This window comes from Electrophorus electricus, chromosome 14, assembly GCF_041902795.1.
Source record: "Electrophorus electricus isolate QZ-2024a chromosome 14, ASM4190279v1, whole genome shotgun sequence".
NCBI classification, from domain to species: Eukaryota; Metazoa; Chordata; class Actinopteri; order Gymnotiformes; family Gymnotidae; genus Electrophorus; species Electrophorus electricus.
This window is the reverse complement of record NC_137510.1, coordinates 17653537-17667401: the sequence shown is the minus strand read 5'-3', so window position 1 is coordinate 17667401 and position 13865 is coordinate 17653537. Positions and strand designations below refer to the sequence as shown.

At 37.2% G+C, this 13865-nt stretch overlaps 1 protein-coding gene across 3 annotated transcripts in view; it reads right to left on the bottom strand.

Annotated features, from left to right (window-relative positions):
* The window catches only part of ascc3 (activating signal cointegrator 1 complex subunit 3), a 105194-nt gene extending 91690 nt beyond the window's left edge, over window positions 1–13504 (bottom strand). For all 3 annotated transcript variants that reach the window (XR_014116799.1, XR_014116800.1, XM_027015427.3), the window contains exons 1-4: window positions 13400–13504; window positions 9567–9713; window positions 7581–7731; window positions 3658–4241 (exon numbers count right to left, since the gene is read on the bottom strand). Coding sequence is in view for 1 of the 3 variants with exons in the window: in XM_027015427.3 (XP_026871228.2) it covers window positions 3658–4241; window positions 7581–7731; window positions 9567–9656 (825 nt within the window). In the remaining 2 variants the exon portion in view is untranslated. The remainder of the gene's footprint in view (window positions 1–3657; window positions 4242–7580; window positions 7732–9566; window positions 9714–13399) is intronic.
* Window positions 13505–13865: the final 361 nt, after the last annotated feature.

Here is a 13865-nt window from a genome sequence, read left to right as displayed (position 1 = left end):
GTTACATGAATGTGATCACATAAGAAACCCAACCTAAACACATCTGAGCATTTTTTTTACCTAATGAGACTAAAGATAAAAGCCCCCAAAACAAGTAGGAACTTGAAATAGCTTAATTTTAGCCTTGAAAGATGAAAGATATTACAAGTATCTGATGATCTTTAAAGTTGTAAATTATGATCATCATCTGTTCAATTATGTATGACCAATTCCCTGAAATGAGTGGACTATTGTATAAAAAAAAAAGGTTACGATTTCGATAGTTGTATCCAATATAGATTTATCTGACTTTCTGCACTTTAAACTTGTTCCTTTCAAATCCATTCTGTTGGAGTACAGAGCTTAAACAGAATAAATTGCGTCACTGTCCAAAATACTTATGAACAGAACCATAAATAAAAGTGGCTCTCGAAGGTGAAGTAAAAAATACATTGAACAAAAATAATAGATGTGGTAGGCTGAAGCAGGCAATCACTTTTATGTACTGCTCAAACAAACATGATTTTTAAAGATAGAACCCACTCCTGTTCATTCTCTTGTCATTAAACTAGCCAGTTACTGTAGAATAACAGTTGCACCTTTATAATGGTCACTTTAAACAAATACTGCATATAAAAAGTTGCTGAAAAATAACTAAGTTTTTAAAATGCCAATTGATTCCTTTTGCAAACTTCTTAAAAATTCACACTGTCCTCAGTTTAATAACTTGGGGAACTGATGCTTTCTGGAATAACCATCACAGTTTTCAACTTGCACACTAGAAAACAGTGGCCTAGAAGAACAAGGTCTTCAGCATTTTTAACAGACAAAGTGTTGAACTATTCATTCAACAACAATAACCTAAGAATGTAAACAGTATAAAACATTGAAATAAGTTGAACATCTGTACCCTTTTTTATTGCATCTTTTTTTGCTGATATGCAAAACATGACAGTGTGGAGTCCAGACACATTTTGAGACCCTAACACACAATAAGATACGCTTTGATGACAAGAAAGCTGTCAGTATGTATGTGTGTGTGTGTGTGTGTGTGTGTATGTGTATACTGTTGTTCATGTTGTAAATTCCCTTCGCCCTCCTGCCCAGACAGCACATTTTTCAATTCTGTCTTTATTTTGCCCTTTTTCTTTTATGCACCTGTCTAAAAGTATTCTTTGTTCTTCACAATCTCATAAATTCTGACCAAGATGTCTTGGCAAACTCTAACCCTTGTAAGAAAGCACTCCTCTGGGATATACCAGGGGAAGCTTTTCCTGCAAAAGCCACTGTGGACTAAACAGTCTTGTAGTTACTGGGGACTGGATGTCTCTAAGTCAGACAGTGTGTAAACACAAAGTCTACTAAACACAAGCACTCCTCAATTACAAACTCACTATATCATGTAAAGTTAAATTACAGTCACTTATTTTAGACAAGTATTCACTTTGACTTTTTCAAAATATACTTATCTGTGCACTGTACAAGAGAATAACAGGTCTCACTTTAAGAAAATTGCTTTTAAAACCCAACAATAAAAGAAAATAACTTTTGTGCCTGGCAAGATCTCCTTAACACAATTTGTCCCCCTTGTAAATGCTCTAGACTAAATTACCTGTAAGCTCTATCTGCAAAGGGTTCTCTTTTCCTGCTATAAAATATACTGTATTTGCTATTGCACTAAAAGTCACTTTAAATGTACTAATGTGAAGTATTCAAAAGCTGACCTATACCATTGTTCATTCCCCCAACCACTGTCTAGTTTAACTGTAGAAAGTGTAAATTATTCCTTTGCAGGTCACTTTAGAATTACTTGTAGAGAGAAGCATGGAGGACCAGGCCGACAAAGTGGGCAACTTGGGTTCCAAATGTCAATCACATAAAGGATATCACAATAGGGTGTATTTGAGATGCAACACCTTGAACTAAAAACTTTGAGCAGTGGTGTAAGAGTAGGTCAGGAGTAGGTCTAGAAGGTCAGATCATCACACGTGATCAGAAAAAGCAAAAATAGAAGGAAGCCAAATCAGAATGAAGTAAAGGTGTGAAACTGAAGTCACAAAGCTATAGAAACAATGAAAGCCTAAAGACCCTTTCACGGGTCTAAATTATTGTGTACAGTTGAGTGTATTCATTTTGTCATTAGTACACAATTTTGAAAAGAAATCTTAGTTAGCAAGTACTATAAGAGTACCAAATCTGCCTCAACATCGTGCAAGTCTATTAAAAGACACAATGGTAAACGAATGGGCTGCAGTGCAGGTTCTAGCTTTACTACCATTGCTACAAGAATTATCAGGCTGTTGATTAGTTTTTTTAAATTATAGCATGAAGACCACTAAGCAACAGAGGAGCTTATAGACAGCTGGGTTTTCAGTGTGGATGAGCTCTGTTAAAGCTGATGCAGACATTTTCTAATTTAAAAACACTTCTGCTAAACTGTCTCAATTAAGGTACGCCACAATGTGTGTCTATTGTAGTCGTATTGTAGTGTATTTGAAGTTCAACGTCTAATGTAGCATGAACTCAGACAGTGATATTTTACTAATAATGCCATAACCCCTTCTTCAGAATGATGAGTCAGGCCAGGTTGTTATAGGCCAGCCCCTGTAGTAAAAATCAAATTTCATTGGTGAGATTTCCAAGTATTTTGCTAGGGATGCAGATATTTGTAATTGTGGAACATAATTTCTGAAAGTGAAAGCAGTGCTGTTTTATTTTTCGGTAAAAGGTTTTGGTACAATTTTATATTAACTTGCTTCTTAAGGATGCACACAATTCAGGTGAATAAGAACCTTACTCTAAGTCTTATTTTGAGGCAAAGATTTGCACATTAGCAGGAATGTAGCACAACATGCTAGTTAAAGCAGTGCTGTTTATACAAATGTAAAAGGGCAACAAACAAAAAAGATTTTGCTCCTAAAATCAATAACTGACATCACTAGTGAGAAAATTCTAATCTGTCATTTGCTTATGAAAATAAAGTGTAAAGACAAATTTTTGCGATACATTTTTGCAATACTGTGAATTATATTTTATATCCTACTATGTGTTAACATACTATTATAGATCTAATGGTTATAAAACTAGATAAATGTAAAACAAATAATTTGTATAATGAAAAATGACATAATTGGACAGCAGTGAACACTGTTGGGGCACATGGGGATAGGGTGGGGATGGGGTGTAGTGGAGATAAATTCTATAGGAATGGGAAGGGGGGCTCTGTTAGGTAAAGCAGGTATGTGGTGGGGACTGTGTTGAAGCACATGTGGATGGGTGGGAATGGTGTTCGGTATTTTGGGGATGGGTGGAGTGGGGACAAAAGTTAATTCCCATGCAACTCTCTAGTTATGAACAAAATAGTTGCTCTGAGAAGAAAAAAGGAAGGGGAGTCTGAGAGACTGAGCTCTGTAAGCAGAAACAAAAAAATTAGCTGGATCTTCTAAACCAATCAGGAAACCACTCTCCAAGGAGACAGTCCTTCCTACCAGTCAGTCATTTTGTGTTTGTATAAGGTGCATATACAGGTGGTTTAAATGCTGAGCATGGTTATCTTTGGAGAAGGTTTTAGCTGAAGAAAATGACTGAAGGTGGAAGTCCAGCAGAAATCTGGCAAAAACAGTACAGTTAATTACAACAGTTTTAAGCGAGTTCCAGGCAAGCAGGTGAATCTCTCACCTCATTTTGTAATTCATCGTCGCTCTTGGTAGACGCCAGCATTTCAAACAGGGAGGTGCAAAGTTCCTCAGCACTGGACGAGATCATGTTGCCGCCATTCAAGTATTCCTCCACCTCTCTTCTGAGGATAGAACTGTCAGCAGTGCTTTGGGCCAGAGCACCCAATGAGTGCACGCCCACCCTCTCTACCCCAGTGCTCCTCCCACCAGCATGGTTACTTAGGAAGCTGTGGAAGTCCAGGTTTCGGCTCTCATCAGGCTCCTCCTCCCATGGTAAAGTATCCTGGGTATCTAGAACATATGTGTCAAAGGAGAATGCAATGTTCCGTCCAAACGTAGCTCCATGGTCCAGGGATTGGTGAGAACTCTGGGACTGGATGAAAGCCTCTGCCTGTGACTCTCCGATCTTGGCCACCAGTCGGTCCACAGCAGCACAGGCAGCCTCAGCAGCAGAAGCTGGGAAAGGGCCAAACATCTGTTTAATAGCCCGGGTCTCTTCATGGCCAACATGCTCTTTGTTGTGGAATGTCTTAAACAAGAAGACAGCAGCACTTTCAATGATATCCTGCCCATAATCTGTACCAACTGTAAAATAGAGAGGAAACATAGAAAAAGTGGGATTACTGAGTAGATTCTTAAAAATAAGATAGTATACACGTTCTACATTGACCACTTTCTTTACAAGACCACTTTCTACATTGCACATCCTGGTAATTGAGCACCTACGAATGCTTCAAGAAAATCTTGACTAAACCAGACTTTAATAACAGGACAAAGGGCCGACTGTCCAATTAAAGGAAAGATTTGCACAAAAAAGGAGGAGGCAAGGATTTGGACCAATTAAAATTTTTCAAATGCACCATTCTTTGCTGCCTATAGATAATTGCTCATTTTTGTACATTTCATGATCTACAGCATGGCAGAACTCTGGTTGATCCTGGTTAAAACAGACCCTAAACAGCATTCAGACAAGTTGGTTGCAGAAAGCATGTTCTGTAATAAGGCTGTGTGATATGATTATATATCATGTAATGACAGAAAAACATTTATCATTTCATATTATGTTCCATCATTTATTTCAATAGTATAATGTTTACATTTTGTACTTTATATGCCAATATTTATGTTAGGTATGTATATATTTTTGTTTGCTGCTACTGCTCCCTGGATATGAAATGACGTATACCAGGATATGAGATTTTTGGCCATATTGCACAGTCCTATATTGTAAACATACTAGATTTGTCTACAGAGGTTTTAGACTTATGCAAGCGAGGTTTGTTGGGAGTTCAGTTTCTTCAGATGGAATGACTATTATTCAGTTCTAATCTCACCTCAATATAGTTTTAACAAATGATTATAAACCCTTTGAATTTTGCCTAAAATATAATGTGATCCAAGTCATAATACATAAAGTCTGATTTACGAATAAATAAATAAATAAATAATACTTTAACAAGACAAATGGTTTAAACAATCAAAGCCAAATTAAAAAATATAAACCTTTGTGGAACGAACCATTTCGAACAAAGGGCACTAGAGTCAGGTCTGAATGTGGAATTTACATACATACTCATGTTTGAACAAGTAAGAAAGTAAATAAGTATGTAAATAAAGAAAAACTACAAAATTTTGGTTAAATAGTTAAATAGTTGTACAACAAATAGGGGCAAACTTGTATAAAATTGGTCCCAACACCCTCTAACTGCCCTGCAGGATGGATCAGCAGCTAGAGAAAGCATTTGGTTAAGGTTACAGTTAATAAAAGAGGCTCTACTTAAATGTGAGGGCTTTTTGCTTCAATGGCCTTGACTGTTTAAAAAATGTCTTCAAAGGCATGGCATTGCAAAATTTGTCCTGGTTGTTACATAAGAGTGCTCTGAATATGACTTCAATCATTTGTATTATTGTGACTTAAATGACATTAAGGAGCCATGCATTCAGAAATTTTGGAATTTTAATTTTGAAATCAAGGAATTCACAATCATTTATCCCTAATAGTACAGCGCACATTGGATAAAATGAAAATGCCCTGAACATTGTCTTATAATGCATGTAATTTGACCATGAATCCAACTTATTTCCAGGTATGTGACGTTGCTCAAAATGCTGTTTCAGCTTGACTTATGTATCCTTAAGCAATATGCTTCAATTCAGTTTTCAGTGGGATCACCTCAGTCAAGTGTGCAGGTTTTGCAAAAACACAGTGACAGCTAAGATAACAAGCAGACAAGTTTAAAAGCTTTTCAAAGTACACCATACCCAGAATTTTTAAGCAACCTCAAGAAAAATTGTTTATATCTTAGTTATGAAAATAGTAAAAATTTGTGTGTTTCCAATTAGTGGGGAGGGTCATTTTTTATGATCTCTCCCCCCTTCCAAGTACTGCTTATCTTCATAATCTAATCTCATGACTTCCTTTGCAAATATCTTATCACATTTCAAACAAGCTGAATCTCTAGCCTGGCATAGTGAGCCTGGCGCCTGAGAGAAGTACCTCAACCTTAATCAGACCAGGAGTATGGAAACATTTACCAAAACCATACAAAGCCGCACCGTGCTGCTAGACAAAAGTAAGTCTTTTATCAAGGGCAACTCAGAATCCTTTCTGCCTTTCACGGTCCTCATTTCCACCTCAAATGTGGCATCCCTGCTGTGACCAGAGTTTCTCCTGTACTCATGGGCACTATGTTGGGATTAGTGGCAAAGAGAGCACCCTGCCATGTTCCAATCCCTGCCCTGCTGCTTTCCCTGTACCCCCCACACCTCAGCTCACTCCCCCTGCCGACAGGATCAGAACAGTAATATGAACAGTGGGAAAGGACCCAGCATGCGGCCCTGCTTGACTAAGGCTGTATTCTGAGGAATTTGCATCTAATATAATTATTAGGCGCATCAGGACAGCTAAATACTATAGTGGTTGATCTACACAGTCCCATTATAAAATTGGTCACCTTTGTTACTGATGAGGTTGAAAATAAGTCCAGGTTGGTGGTGTGAGGAAAATGACTCTAAGCTAATGGTGGCTCAATTACAAAAACACTTGCATTGGCTAATTCAATTTGTTCTCTAATGGGCCAATATTAGATGCAAAATGGACCAAAACAAATTGATGGAACATGTATTCAGCACAAAAGGCTGTGAATGGTGTGGATAGGCATGCCTTATGACTAAAACAAGCAATCTGCCTTTCATATGTATTCTCCATGACAAAAGGTTTGTGTGCACCTGATCATTACACCTACATAATATTAAGACATTTCATTGCAAATCCATGGGGATTAATATGTACTTGTCTACTCTTCTGCAGCCTTAATGGCCTGCGCGCTTATGGGAAGGCTTTTAACATGATTTTGTAGTGTGTCTTTGGGCATTTGTGCCCATCCAGTCTAAAGATCATTCATGATATCAGACACTGCTATTGGATGATAAGGCCTGGCTTGCAATTGACCTTCTTATTCCAAAGGTGTTAAATACCATAGAGTTCAGGGCTCTGTGCAGGCCACTAGAGTTCCTCCACACCAGACTTGTCAAACCATGTCTTTTTTTACCTTTGCTTTGTGCACAGTGCTTCACTACTCCAATTGTCACTTGGCAATGCACGCAGAGATCTTAGTCTGGTGTGTCTTTTTAGCCATTACATGAAGTTCTTGATTTTGCTTCGAGATACATTTGTTTGCAACACAGGAGAGGTTAGTTTTACACGCTATACATTTTGGCACTTATCTGCATGGTCTACCGCTTTGTGTGGCTGCAAAACCTAATCTCAATACTCAATAATTGGGCGGAGTGTCCATAAACCTTTGGCCACATAGTGTGTGTGTGTGTGTTTGTGTGTGTGTGTGTGCAAATTGTACAATGTATTGTTTTGTAATACTACTTAAAATACAAAACTTTTCTAAAGAAAATAATTGAATACTATACCTATCTGCTTGGCTGCTTGCAGAACACTTTTCAGCTCCTGAGAGGTTGTCTGTTGCTCCCTCTTCTCCAGGTGTTGTGTAAAGAAATGGACAACCTTAGGCCATGTTAGGCCTTCTCTGGCAAACAGCTCTTGCCTCTTCACACGTTTGGCCTGCAGAAGTAACCATGAAAAAACGTAGTTTTTCTTCCCGAAGAAAATGTACCAAATTCTTTTACATGCAGCAACATATTAAAATATTTTCAGACATTAAAGTGAAACATTATTATAAAAGGTACAAGGATAAAACACTTTGATTTAGCACTTTTGATTTAAGGGTAGCAAAATATGTTAGCTACACATCACTTTGGTGCCTTCTAAACTAAGGAATAAAGTGAAATTTTGGAATAAAGTGAAAATGTTACTGCTTTACAAACTTAAATTCTGGGGTGAGAAGCTGATTTCAACAGATATGATGCACAATCTACCACTTGTGCAAAAGATAAACACAAAGTCAGGGGACAACCAAATGAAGAGGGGGAGGGGAGTAGAGAAGAGGGAACCTACCTGGCATCAATGATGTAGGAAGAAGATAGGACTACATTTACAGAGCTCCAAGACCAAGGATATCATACAATAAAAGGCAGCCCTTCCTATACCATTTAGCTGGGTAGAAACTAACAAGAGTTTGGCCTTGATTTTAAAGCCTTCATATCCATTCTAATATCCATGTCTCAAAACATCATTCAAGACAAAATCTGAAACCCATAGTAGTAAGTTAAAGTTGGAAATGTGTGTGTGTGTGTGTGGGGGGGGGGGGGGGAGAAGTGTCAGTGGTGTATTTTACATACACTCGTTTAGGAATTCCACGAATATTTGATGAATGAAAGCAAACTTGATAAATTTTCTTCTAAGCAGCATGAAGATAAATAAAAACATGAACCAAAAGTACAGTAGGTTGCAGGTTATTTTACTGCAATTAAGTATTTTTTTTCCAGGGAAAAAAAATAAAAACAAAGTGAAGTAAAATAAGGTTTGGCATATCCACTGCACATAATTGGCTCTTCTTACCAAGTCTTTGGTGCAGGAACTTTATGTTTTGTGCCATTTCTGACAAATCTGACTTCAGTGACAGACTGCCTTCAAATATTATGTCACTAAGTGAATTATGTGCTTAATCAAATTTTTAAAATGAGCACTGACCTGCCATCTACAACTTTTCTGTGCCATGACGAACTACGTAATTGCATTTAGCTGTGTATAAGGTCAGTCTTGCTGCTCATTTTTTCACAGATCATACATTTGTACATTTCTAAAGTTACTGTTGTGCTCCCTTCTATAATTCATTACATTTTTTCTCATTTTTCTATGAAAACTTCCTGAAATGATCCCCATATATGTGCTTTGCAACTGCAGCAAAGCAAGGTTTGGTGCTAAAACTAACAATACTGACTTTTTGCCCCATTGCCTTTTAAAAAATAAACAACTATATTAACTTGTCATCAAATGTTAGGTCATTAGTCCAAATATTATATTGATGATAAACAATTAAGACTTCTGGATTGTCATGGTGCTCAAATAACAAAACTAAACAAGTTAATTATAAACACAAATATTCAAAATTAGTATACACCTTAAAGTATGAAGTTTAAAGTAAATGTCTCCCCCTTCTATACAAAAGACCCAAGTTGTCTTAGTAGCTTGACATGAATGAGTCAAGGTAGGCCTAATTGATTTCCATAGACCATTAGAGTAGACAGAGTAGCTTCCACTAAACAGTCCATATGTGACACTGCATGCATTTCTAAACCCAATCTAAAAAAATATACAACCTATTCATGAATTCAGTTTTACAGTAATATCAATACACAAAGATAGGAATACTATACTGTTCTAACAAGCTGCACTCTTAAAATAAATAGGCATGGCAAACTTGTACATTTTTATTAGAAATTATACAGTGCAATTAAAACAAACATGTACTCTGGAAATTAGCTTTTACGCCTTGCCTTTAAATCACAAAGCTCGAGATTGAAGTCCTCCTGCTTGCTGACTGTTGAGAAAGAACGTAATGCACCGGTGAGACGAGGAGGAGACATAGCTCTGCCAGTCAGTCAACCATTGAAGGTGAGCTCCACTCATGCAGGAACAAAGGCCTGTTGGAAAAGAACAGCAATGCTGAATTATAGGTTATGGCTGCTGCATAGGGCAACATATAAATACATTCATACATGCATGAGCACACAAGTGACGACAAATTCTGATCTATTTTAAAGAAAAAAAAATCACTATACTAAACTACATGCATATTTACATGAATATGTTAAACTAAATAACTAAATGTAGATGAAGAACTGAAAGGGTGACACTAGGCAATTTTCTAGAGCAACCAACCTTCCCATGGAGCTAGAATGGAGGGGCACATACATATACACACACACATACATACATATATACATATATATAAAAACACACAAATTGTGTGCACAATTATTTGACAAGTTGTATTTTTGAGGATTTATTGTATTATTGAATAACTACAGTGCTCTCAGTCATTTCAAAATGTTAAACCTCAAACCTGAATATTTAAGAAAGTAAAAGCGAGGTTTTGTCTTTCTCAGGAGAATATCTGTGTGCGCATAATTATTGGGCAACTATTAGTGTGCAGAATTATTATGCAACTAAATGAAAAACAGAACATGTTCCCATCTCATTTGTTTATTTTCATCTGTTAAAGTGAGACTAATATAAAAAAAAACACCTCAATTCACAAATATTTGACATTAAAAAAATAATAATAAAAAAATCAGTGACCCTTCTTTTCAATAACAGTCATAAGCCTTCCATTCATTGAATCTGTCGGTTTAAGCTGTTGACAATCAACTTTTTGTGCAGCAGTAACCACAGCCTCCCAGACACTGTTCAGAGAGCTCTACTGTTTCCTTCACTGTATATTTAAGAAGGGCCCACAAGTTCTCAACAGGGTTTAGGACAGGTGAGGAAGGGGGCCATATCATTATTCTTTCATCTTTAAGGCCCTTACTGGCTAGCCACAGTGGACTACTTCGATGCCTGCTATGGAGCATTGTCCTGCATAGAAATAATGGTCTTCTTGAAAGATGCAGACTTTTTCCTGTACCACCGCTTGAAAAAAGTGTCTTCTAACACATGCCAATAGGTTTGGGGTTGATCTTCAACCTAAAAAGGTTCAACTAGCTCATGGTAGGTTGCTGTCCTGGAATACGACAGCACTGGAGCATAATGCGTTCCTGATCACTACATGTTTGGTTCTCCTCAAAACTTTGGCAATTAATTTGCATTTTCTGCATCCGACACTTTGCATTGCGCTTGGTGATGTAAGGCTTGGTGAAGTAAGACTCGGCCATGGAAACCCATTACGTGAAACTCTCTACACACTTGTTCTTGAGATAATCTGAAGGCCACATGAAGTTTGTAGCGATTGACTGCAGAAACCTGCACTATACACCTCAGCATCCACTGACCCCGCTCTGTCATTTTACATGGCCTACCCCTTTGTGGCTGAGTTGTTGTCGTTCCCAATCGTTTCCACTTTGTTATAATACCACTGACAGTTGACTGTGGAATATTTAGTAGCGAGGAAATTTTATGACTGGACTTGCTGCACAGGTGCACATCCTATCATGGTACCTTGCTGGAACTCACTGAGCTCCTGAGAGTGACCCATTCTTTCACAAAGTTTGTAATTGGGCCACAATTTATACTGCAGTTTGATGTAAAACTTGAGTGTACAAAACAAAGGTAACACCATATAGAAAGAAGATTAAAAATAATCACAATTATGCAGCAAGCACACTGGTGGGTTCTATGACGCTGAACAGTTAGTAGTAGCCTATTTAGAAACTATTAAAAGATGTTTGACAATTAACAGAAGCTATATAACTTTAAAAAAGGCTTATGCAGCATACACAGTGAGCAAATAGCAGATGCACTGCATTAGGACTTCTATATTCTTCCAAGGCACACAGCATTGATGAAAGCTTGTGCAGAACATCTGCACAAGGGAACAGAGGTCACAAGGGATAGACTGATACTAATTGCTAAATACCACAACACTATGGTCTCAAATATATCCATAGAATTCAATCAACATATCTACAACCCAGTATCAATAAAACATCATGAGTTTCACAAGCCGGAATTTTGGCATGGCAAAAAAAAAAAAAAAAGTGTGCAATGTGAAAAAAATGGATAAACATCTATTCTAAAAAGGTGGCACAGAAGGGTTTGATTTACAGAGAAATTATGTAGTCCTTGCTGAGATGCTTTACGTTTGTTATCACCAGAAAATCACTAATCACTCCAGTCATGTGGCTTTCCAGAGGTTCAATGTGGTACATTCCATTTTGGTCATCAGAAGCGAAGGATGGATGAGAAATGATTCTAGTTATGAAAAGAAATCTTAGAGGCTGATGACACTTATCTTGTGTAGTAGTCAAAAAGTTAACTAACCATTACTTTTAATATCTGATGTAGTTAGTGATGCTGGTAATAAGGTTTATTTATAATTTGCCTTTCCAGAGCTCAAGGTCACTGTACACTGTTCATCTACAATGAACACAATAAAGACACGGTCGACAAAGAACACTAATTTAAGTGCAAATGGACGAGAAAAAAAACAAAAAATAAAATTAGGTAAAGACAGATTAACAGTGGATAATGAAGAGGTACATTTTAGTTCAGTTTTAAATGAAGAAATGGATAAACAATCATGCAAGTACTGTAGCAGAGATTTCAGAGAAAACGGAATTGCAATAACCCGGCCAAGAGGTAATGAAAACATGGAAGATGAAACTATGCAGTTTTAGTGCACAGGTTTATGTGAGGTGTGAAGGTAAAGGGTCACACAGACAGACAAGATTAGACAGACAGACTATGGAGCTTTGGCAATGGCACTGTCTATATTAAGGACAAAATTAGAGACTTTGGAAGATTTTGGGTGACTAAACAGAACATCTCTTTTATCTGTGCTTAACTTGAGAAAGTTATCTAGCATTCATCCAGTTCTTCAGACATCTATTTGATGAGAGAACAGGGTGACAGATCAGAAGGGGACCTGGTGCCACTGTAACTCGGGATGTCGTCGGCATAATAACTAAAGAAAGCTGAACCTATGACTTAGGTAACAGTGAGCATATAAATTACTTAGCGTATGAGACCAAGGACTGAATCTTGTGGCATGATCATTAACTAGAATGTAAAGACTTTGAAAACTCTAAACTTTGAAGCAGAAACGAAACTAAAACACCGTTACCTTGCTAACGGATTAGCTATCTTAGATTAGCCTGCATTTCATTTAGAACATAATGCTAAGACACCTCTAACTGACGCTAATGTTAACAAAAACATTTTCGCAATAATTCAGATAGGTAGGTTAAGACAGCTAGCTAGGAGTTAGCTAACCTAGCTAAGCTTACTTAGCTAGGTTACTCTCAATACCGGCATTACCTGTATCATATGCAAAGATAGCTAGCACAGCTGACAAGCTAACTGGTTAATTAGGCACGTCTCTAGTGAAGCGTAATTTAGTGTCATTACCATTTTAAACAGCCTTTGAAATCGAAAGGAACATGATAAGACAAGATTAAGGTAGTTAGCTAACTTTATAAACTCACATAGGTGTGCTTAAAGTAGCTAGCTAGCTGTGCTTGATAGCTAGCTAGCTGTTCTATACTTGGTTTGAGGTGGCTAGTTAGCTATCGTTTTCTTTAAAACACATGTTTGGGGAAACTGTACTGTGCCATAAATGACATTGCAACAAAACTACGAATAAGTAATTTAAAAGCCGAAAAGGTACTCAGACCTCGAAGTTGACAATTTTCAGTCAGTCCAATATAAACCCGGTTGGACACACGTCAGACAGGAAACCAGCCAGATGCCTGAGACGGCATAAACGCAAGGTTCTATGGGTATTATAGTGTTATTATGTTTCAAAGAGGCTTAATTTAATATGCTAATTTCAGTTCTACTGCAAAATTCGTCCAAAATTACGTCTGAGGAAAATATAAGGAAAATATCATCAGTAATAATAATATGTGATTAGATTCAAAAGCAGGCACTTTCGACACTTTCAAGACTAGGCTACTTATGATTTTGTACAAGCTTAAAAAAATGTACAGCACCATATATTTAAAACAAACTTTCCCCAGATTTATGTGAAGTGACCCAATATTGAATGTCTTAGTCAGAGTTCTAGTGTGACTAATATTCAGAGGCTTCTTGTAAATGCATATTTCAGGAAGTGGAGTTTGTTTATTTATTCTAAACCT